Below are 8969 nucleotides of genomic sequence, written 5' to 3'. Positions count from 1 at the left end.
GTATTAGTTTTCTTTTACAATTACGTCGCTGCTTATTGAGAAAGGTTTTTATATAACAGTTTATCATACACCCGCAGTACCGTATCATTTTTTGTTTGTTGAAATACATTGGCATTTATCCAATTCCAATGTCAACACAAACGAAGGGAAATAAAAAGAATATTTGGCCTTTTTTGAAATGTTTTAGTAGAAAATAGGTCAAACTGTTAGTGAATAAGACTTCGGATCTGAAGTTATAGAAGCGCATTCTCATGTTTAAATGCATTTCCTATTTTGAAGACTAAGATTGTTGATATAAAATGAAACATAACAGGTAAAAACATTTTAGTCTTTTTATTATAAATCGTACAAAGCGCTCTTTGAAAATTATAATCTTGTAACAAAAATAAAGAAAACAACTCAAGGCAGTACAAGTTAAAGATACTTATAATACAAACACGATTTATATCAATAGACAATAAACACTATTGTAAAAAAATGAACCCAATTTGTTTTCGAGAATGTAACTTTATCGAAAATAAATCTGTTAAACATGTGGTAATGCACTTAAAATACTGTAGATAGAACCTCTGGGCATTTGACATCAAAACACCAAGCGAACTGATGTCATTCATATAGTTCTTTCACTTATGTTGGTAAAACTGTACACACTACATAACTAAAACAAAAACAGTTTCTATATGCACACACAATTATATTTACCTTATCAAAAACAATCAATCAGTTATTGCTATAACTGTTGAATTAAGAATCATATTACGCCATGTCCACTTAAAATAAATCACTAAATTTATTATGTCAGAACTAACTAACAACAAAAAGGTACACAATTTTGACCATTATGTATAAATATATTGTACAAAACAACATTGTAAACATACAGATTGTACATTTATTTTAAGTTTTGGGATACAATTGTCGTAACAGCAGCACCTTTAATTCGAATTGTCCATGGAATGTGTTCGAGACTTGCTCTTGAAAAAACCAGGTGCTGCCTTTTCTGATTTGGCTATTCTCATCACTGGCATTGAAATCCTTCTGATAAATGACAGACGTTTTTCTTCAAGGGTAATTCTTTCTCTGATTTTATCTTCAAGAGCTTGAAAGACAGTGTCAATATTGTCGCCTGTTTTGGCAGATGTAGTAACAAACTTTTCCTCCCAGTCCATACACACAACAGAATCGGTCACCGCATGTGAATGGCTATCATCAGTGTCTAAATCAGTTTTATTTGCGACAACAACAATCGAGTACTTCCCCTTTTGTTTCTGCTCTCTTATTTCATCTCGAAGTTGTTTAACAGTTTCAAAGCTTTCCGGGTTATTAGCAGAAAATACGAGGAGGAATGCGTCCCCTGTTGCTATTGCAAGCTTTCTCATCGCCGGAAACTGATGAGAGCCGGATGTGTCAAGAATGTCGATTTCAACACTCACACTTTCAAACCGCATCCGGTGTCTGTGTAGTTCCTCAATAGTTTCTTTATGGCTTTCAGTGAATTTGTCGTTCATGAATTTGCTAATAATGGAGCTTTTACCGACGCCAGCGGTTCCCATGACTACAACCCGAAAGTTCTGCTTTATTAAATCCTTTTCCATTGGTATTGCTGAAAATGGAAAATAAACAAAAATTAAACAAAATTTATTATTTTTTATTTTTAGACACATTAATATACCAAACCATTTTATGAACAAATTTGATTCAGAATATGAAATGTCAGTTCTTGATATGCATGGTTTCAAACTGTCATATCATTGTATTTATTGGGGTAACAATTGATATACGTCATTATAGTTGGAATACGGATATATTCAACGATATTTGTAAACAATTCGTTCAGAAAATGTTTTTAAAACTTAAAGATATTTTATCAATTTGAAAGCTTTGCAAATCAATATGGCTGCTTTAAGTGCAAAAACGTTATTGAAAACATTCTTTATGCCATAACCGTTTCCTTATTACCTCATAAACTCCTTTACATTTAGTGTTTGTCTCCCTCTCTCTCTCTCTCTCTCTCTCTCTCTCTCTCTCTCAGATATATTTTCATATACAACCACCTTGTTAAAGGAATAGTGAGAAAAAACAAGAATACCATACTGTGCGAAACTGTAGCAACACGTCAGCATTATCTTATTTCGAGTATGTATCAGAAAATAATGAGACACTCCTGACTAACAAATTGGTCTTTTTCAAAAGTCATACTCTGACTCTATATTGGATAAGCATAAGTAGCAGATTATTCTTTTACTCACTCTAAATCGGAGGCGATTAAGTGTCGTAAAACGGCATTCCTAATGGACAGTATGATGATTTGTGGTGGACTGAACTAAGAGTCTATTATACAAACGTGATAGGAAAATCAAAATACTTTTTATGGGATGGCTACAAAGCTGTTATTACATAGCGATATCCGAAGACTTGATAAGGACGTAAAATGTTGTTATTTAGTAAGACAATGAAGCATTATAAACCACATCTTGGCCATGAAGGACACACGCACTCGACAACGACGATATACTGCAATGTAATCAAGTTACAAATCAAATTTCTAGTCAAACAATTTTGCGAACGTTTATCTGTATATAAATCGTGCCAAAAAGTTAAACTTAATCGGTATGGAAACCAAAGTCAGCATGCGCACAATGCGTTACCAATTATTCAATGTACATGAACCACCAGTATTCACATACGATACCAGATATAATAATGTTTATACTACGAACATTAAGAAGTGCACTACAGACTGGTTGAATTTGACATCGTGTTTTAGTTGGAAATTCTTGAAAATTGGAAGTTTTTTAAATACACATATTGTATCATTAACTGTTGTCTTCCCAATTACAAAATATTACTATTTTGCACTAATAAAACAAATGAAGAACATACATTTTAATATGGTAACAACTTCTTTTTCAATAATAATTGTAAAGGGGACATATGTTTATAACTTTTTGACATGAGTTATGATTAGAAAAATGTAAATTGTATTTCCTGTTTAGTTCATTAAATCATAAACACACGTGTAGTTCTTATGAATTGGCAGCTTGCACGTAGGGAATATCTGTATCATTTACTTGCTTAAGGTCAATTAGTCGGTCACAGCAGCTGTTATTATTTTTTGAAGAGCTCTGCATACAAAGAAGAGCAAAAATATTTTTGTCAATTACCATTCGACGATAGCATTTGAAGGAGCTTTTTCTACAATATAGACAGAACATCATCACCTTAGTGCAAGAATGCAATACCTGCTTCTATTTCTAAATGCTGTTATTGAGTTTTTGTACTAAGGTGACGATTTTTTTGTGTTTTGGACCCATAATAATAACAGCTTAAAAACAACAACAACTTATGCCACATGACTGTGTGCTGTCGTTTTCATGCCAGTATGGTCTTTATCTCAAAATTGTTCATATATAAATGACAGTTTCATTTATATGGTGCAAACACACGTACAGATGCAACACAAGTTGGAATAAGAATAATATTTACCTTTATCAATCAACACTTTCATATTTATCCTCTGCAGCATTTATTTAAGAAAACCAAATATATAATCAAAACGATTTGTCTTAAAAACATTTTCTATGAAATCATTTTATAGTATCTAAGACAAAATGGTCCCGTCTAATCACAAGAGACGTCTGTCAACCACTCTGAATGACTCGGTTATATATCTTACTAAAGTCCAATAGGGGCGTATATCGCAGCGATATTGGTCCTCAAAGCCACACGGATAACATGCAAGTTGATAAAATCCAATAGTCCTTGCGTCTCATAGAATCGGATTACGGCATACAAATCTGAGATATTTTTACGTTCTGTGAAATAAGGCAAATTGTGACAGGAATTTGAACTGCGTAAAATGAATACCTTTTTATAACTAAGAATGGCGTTGTAAGATCGGGATTATGATATCAATATCAACATCAAGAAATGCCTTTCGACTTTCAAGACCTAACGACGCCATTTTCAGCAACAGTACCGATTAATCTGTTTAATTAATGAAAATTCCGCGCACATCGTGGGTTTTAGAAAATATGATTTTTTTTTTCAAATGTACTTCTGTTTTTTTCACCTGCTCCATACAAATTGTGAATACAACGGCTTAATTGTCCACCATTATACGAATAAAGTTTATGTTACCAGTTTACCGATTATTTCCTTTTATACGAAACGTAAACACATGAGGTTTGTCAATTATCATCATCACACTGCTGCATTATCTCAAAGTAAGTATTTTTTTCTCCGAAACTCGAAATACTGTCTTGATATTCTTATATTTACAGGGATTAAATTAGTCCTATTGTTTTTGACTTCTCTTCATCTTGCTATATTTTGTATGCTTACGGACTAGCACATTTCCTTTACAGAAATAAATATAGTCATTTTGTACATCTATGTAATTACGACCTACGATCATGCTTGAACAAGACCTTAAAACCACCATCTTTTGCCCTGAGAATTTTCCCGTGTGCACTGTTTTCGGCTACCGTTTTCTGACCACAAAGTCAACATTTGCAACAACGGTCGTTTTTTTATCAGAAGCTCATTTAAAAGTAAATCAAACTAAAATAATGAGGCACTCCGTTTTTTTCTTATTAAAGTAAACGTTTGTTCAGAATTGGAATGTTGAGCAATGCACGAAATTGTAAGTGATGTCCTTATTACTTTGATACATAAGTTGTACTTTTCACGCAACACGTTTAATTTATGCTGTATATTTAAAATGAATCATTGAATCTATGGCATGCTTACTTCTAGTTTGTTTGAAATAACAACACACTTTAATCTTCAAGCTCCTATGGTGAATATGTAGCCATGTATAACACATATATAACACAACATGCATTCAATTAATTTAGCTTTTCAGCAATGGTTTTTTAAACTGAGATCAGCTGATAGCACAGCTACATAAGAAAAAACATGTATTACAACAATATTTTGACAACTGGTATTTTACCTATATTTACGTTGTTTTTACTCTCAAAGACTATCCTTGGACCAAATGGATGTTATCGATCAACTTTAAAACATGCAGTGATACGTTAATAGGGTCAACCGGAAGTAAGATGCCATACATATCGATATTGGACTCATTGTGTTTGTGGAGTCAATAGATACGATTGGTCTCATTATTATTTCTTCAAGGTAGGAAAGAAATGGTTTCCAATAACTTACAAAACGCGTCTGCGATTGACTTTTCGATAATGGGAAGATTCTCAATACATAGTTAATTAACCGCACGGCAATAATACAGCCCTAGCTTACTAGATTATAACTTTGAGGTGCCTTAAAGAAAAAAAAACACCCAAATGTTTCGTAGAAGGCATTTTGTATCTTTTAATTACAAAAAGTCAAATAGGTTGCAAGTTTTTAGGTTGTACACCTAAGGCATAAAAAGTACAAGTTAATCTGACCGTGAATTTGTACAACACGCATAATTTGTATATATGGAACATGTAAATACATAGCTCCAGGAAATATCACCTTGTTTCATATGTAGTTTGTACGATTAAATTTATAAATAAATTATATTCTTATGCAGAAGAAAACTATGCAGATATATGACTTTACTGCCTTCTAATTTGTAAAATAAGACTTAATATACGTAATTATTATCCCACCGTATTCATTTAAAAGCTATCTAGCAGGAGAAGCCATTTCCCATGTAGTGTTTAGTATCTTCATCTATTTAAATTGACTTCTATAATCACGATATATGGGCTACATTTGAATATATTGAAATGTTTTATTCAAATATTTGCGATTGTCTGCTTGTGATGACATTTCAATATTATAATATCACATTTTCTCTCGATATCACACATTTTCACACACCATTTCATATAATGATTTGATTCATGAAAAATCGTTAAAAAAGTGAGTCTTAAATATTTACGTTTACACTGTTAGATACACATTTTCCTGCACACTTCGTTAAGCATTGAAAAAGATTGGCGATCAACTTGTTTAAAAGTCATTGGCAAAATGTTTTGTCCATCGATAAATCAACTATATCAGTGGTGGTTAAAATATACGGCTATTCTCTGGACCTGCCATAATTCCTTGTCACAGCAAGGCTATTTCCCTTTTAATGTATGTAATGCAAGCGTCGGCAGTGAAATGACTGTAATTTCTCACAAATTACGTAAGTTACACGGTGTAATGTATTTATCCATGCATTTGAAAGTAACAGAGCAATCGAATGTAACTCTCACTTGCATGTCATTACATGAAATATTAGGTAGATGTCTCAAAACTGCAACCCTAGTAATGGTGTGTCTAGACTTGTGTTTTCAGAGACAACTAATTACCCTTTCGCACAAATGACTCTAGCCATATTACTTTTCTTTCTTTTTTTCTTTTACACCGTTTCCATTATCTTGTTATCGTTAATGATATGTTGGATTATACATTACTCATTTTGCACTTTGTGTGATGTAATAGACGCGCTTTACTTGAAGTTCGGGAACAAAGCAACGAGTATCTCAAGTATTTGAAAGGTCAAACGTAATAATGTGCATAACCATATTAAAATATGATATTGCTAGTATATCAGGATAAAGACATCTGTGTGTTTGTTCTCCTCTGACAGTCATTTATTCATTAGGTGTAATGATTTACATTTGTCAGTACACCTACTCTACACAAACAACCGTTACTGTAATTACATGTACATGAAGTTTCAACGTTTTCCAATGCTCAGCATGATTTGAGGTAATGATAAGCAATTATATTTATTGATTTTATGAATATATGTATTATTATGGCAACGTTTTAAGATCTATCGTATGCTTTCCAGTCATTTGTAGAGATTTATCAGTGAAATTAAAAATATCATTTCACTGTTTCAAACAGTAATTCATAATTTGATTTCTTTCGCTGTTATGAAATTTTAGCTCGATCTCACTTCCAAATCAAACGTTAAAGAATATAGGGCTCGGACTCAACTTTAACGATTTTGTTTTTACAAAATAATGTAAGGTTCGCATACACCTGCCTTTCAAACAATGCAGTAACTGTTTTATCATATTCCTTTTTAACAAATAACAAAAATGAAAATATATTTGTTGCATTGCTTATTTCAATCTATTTTGAAGCGTGACCAAAATAAGTCAATATTTTTTCTCGTCATTACGCCACTCATGAATCACAGGTTTGGATGCACACTCGATTAAATACATTGCTGTCTTACAGTAGCACAAACATCTATCCTCTATATTTGCGCTATATTTATAGCATGCTTCCAACAACTCGATGACTAACACCCGAATATTGTCCTTATTTCAGGGCAGGTTCCCGGGTATTCACATTTTGAAGCTGACAATGAAATTTGAGATTGCTGAAATAGTCAATTACATAAGGAACGCTTTCATTTAGCCTGTTTGACATCACACTTCTTCCGATGTCGGGGAAACAGCGAGGGACAGAGAGCTCTCTAATACTTTGTTCCTTCGTTTTATAACGGAAATTATATTGATTTAAGACACACTCAAATAATAAAAGCTGTTTTTCAACGATCACCTGTAATAGCTCTGAAAATGGATTTAATGTCTTCTTAAACGGCATTCCTCTCATTTCTTTTTCTTTTTTGTAGGTTTTGGATGCTTGTTTTAAACAAATGATCAAATATATAAGACTTGCCAAAATAGCGTTTTTAATTAATGCCTCAGACTCCTCCTGTTACTTACATCTATACTCTTTTTGTAATATCTCAGGGAAGGTCTTGTTTGATCAGCTTGTTAATATCGTTTAACGAATAATCGGCCTCCTGCTCTGGAGAGTTCTTCAGACCAATTCCAAGGGTTCAGGCTTACAAATTGCTGCTATGTTATAGGATATACTGACAGCTCTTTCAATATGCTCCTTTCGTTTATTGAAATTCATCAGTTGCATGGATTCTGTTATACAATTTGTTGATGTTACATGAGAATATTTCCCAACAACAGCCTCATTAACGCTCGTGTGACATATCACGGCCGGAACTCATTTGATTCTCTTCTTGATTTCAGACAGGAATTTCTTATATACGTTATCTCATATGCAATATATTTGCCAGTTATGCGATTGGACAATACGAGTCTCCCGTAGGCTTGGACCTTCTATTACGATATATGTTTTGCTCCTTATGTAGCAGTCCGAAATTCAAGATTGTTTGTGTGTGTTTTTATATTTGACCAAATTATAGCCTCTGGATTAAGGTATTTTTTCTCTTTATTTCTCTGACTTTTCACATAGAGTACACATGAACACATGTGCATCTTTGAACACTCTAACATTTCTAAGTTGTTGTTTTTCTCTCAGTATGGTTAACCAAAAACACACACATTTTTTGTAATAGTCATATGTCTGTTTTAATTTTGTTCCATGGTTCGATTGAAAATAGAGGGACAGGGCTGGCTAGCAGATATGATTTGACTAAAGTTCAAAACACGAGACTCACAACCTGTCAGGACATCATTAGCAGCATGAACGAATTCTTTAGATATTGAAAGTCACTTAATAACAGGTTATGAGGATGAGGTTAAATCTGACCTACTCATGCTGAACCAAAACATCCATTTATATGCATGTCTGCCTTACTTGTTTTATGACGTTTTGTGGCTTTCCTTAAGTGTGTTATAGACATTCACTTTGTGCCTCTAAAGTAGATATTTGTTAAGTGTTTGGCTTCTTGGCTTGTCACTGTAGATCCTTTTGTAGTTTTTATTCCTCAGTCTAGTACGGTTGTAGGCCGTAGGGCTAAATACTTTCGTACAACAAATCGAATTTAGGTTTAGTCAGATCTACTTTTTGTCATGGCATCTTAAAAGGATTAATGTGCCGAGGCTAGAAAATTCGACGTTTGAAGATATGTGGTGAAAAAAATTGCAAATTAAAAGACAACTTTATTTAAAAATATTCATAAGATTGCAACGTTAATGTAAATGTTAAAGCAAACGGTAGAATCTTAAATGAATATTTGTGAAGAA

General features: G+C 33.0%; 1 protein-coding gene across 1 annotated transcript; it reads right to left on the bottom strand.

Annotated features, from left to right (window-relative positions):
* Nucleotides 1-935: 935 nt before the first annotated feature.
* Nucleotides 936-3620, bottom strand: LOC128214990 (ras-related protein Rap-2a-like). Its single transcript, XM_052921727.1, has 2 exons — nt 3487-3620; nt 936-1603 (listed from the first exon to the last, which is right to left on the bottom strand). Exons 1-2 carry the CDS (start codon nt 3524-3526, stop codon nt 936-938), a joined length of 708 nt encoding a protein of 235 aa, XP_052777687.1. The 5' UTR covers nt 3527-3620.
* Nucleotides 3621-8969: the final 5349 nt, after the last annotated feature.

The sequence above is a fragment of the Mya arenaria genome, chromosome 2, assembly GCF_026914265.1.
Source record: "Mya arenaria isolate MELC-2E11 chromosome 2, ASM2691426v1".
Classification (NCBI taxonomy): domain Eukaryota; kingdom Metazoa; phylum Mollusca; class Bivalvia; order Myida; family Myidae; genus Mya; species Mya arenaria.
Note: the sequence above shows the minus strand (reverse complement) of the source record. Positions and strands in the feature narration are given on the sequence as shown.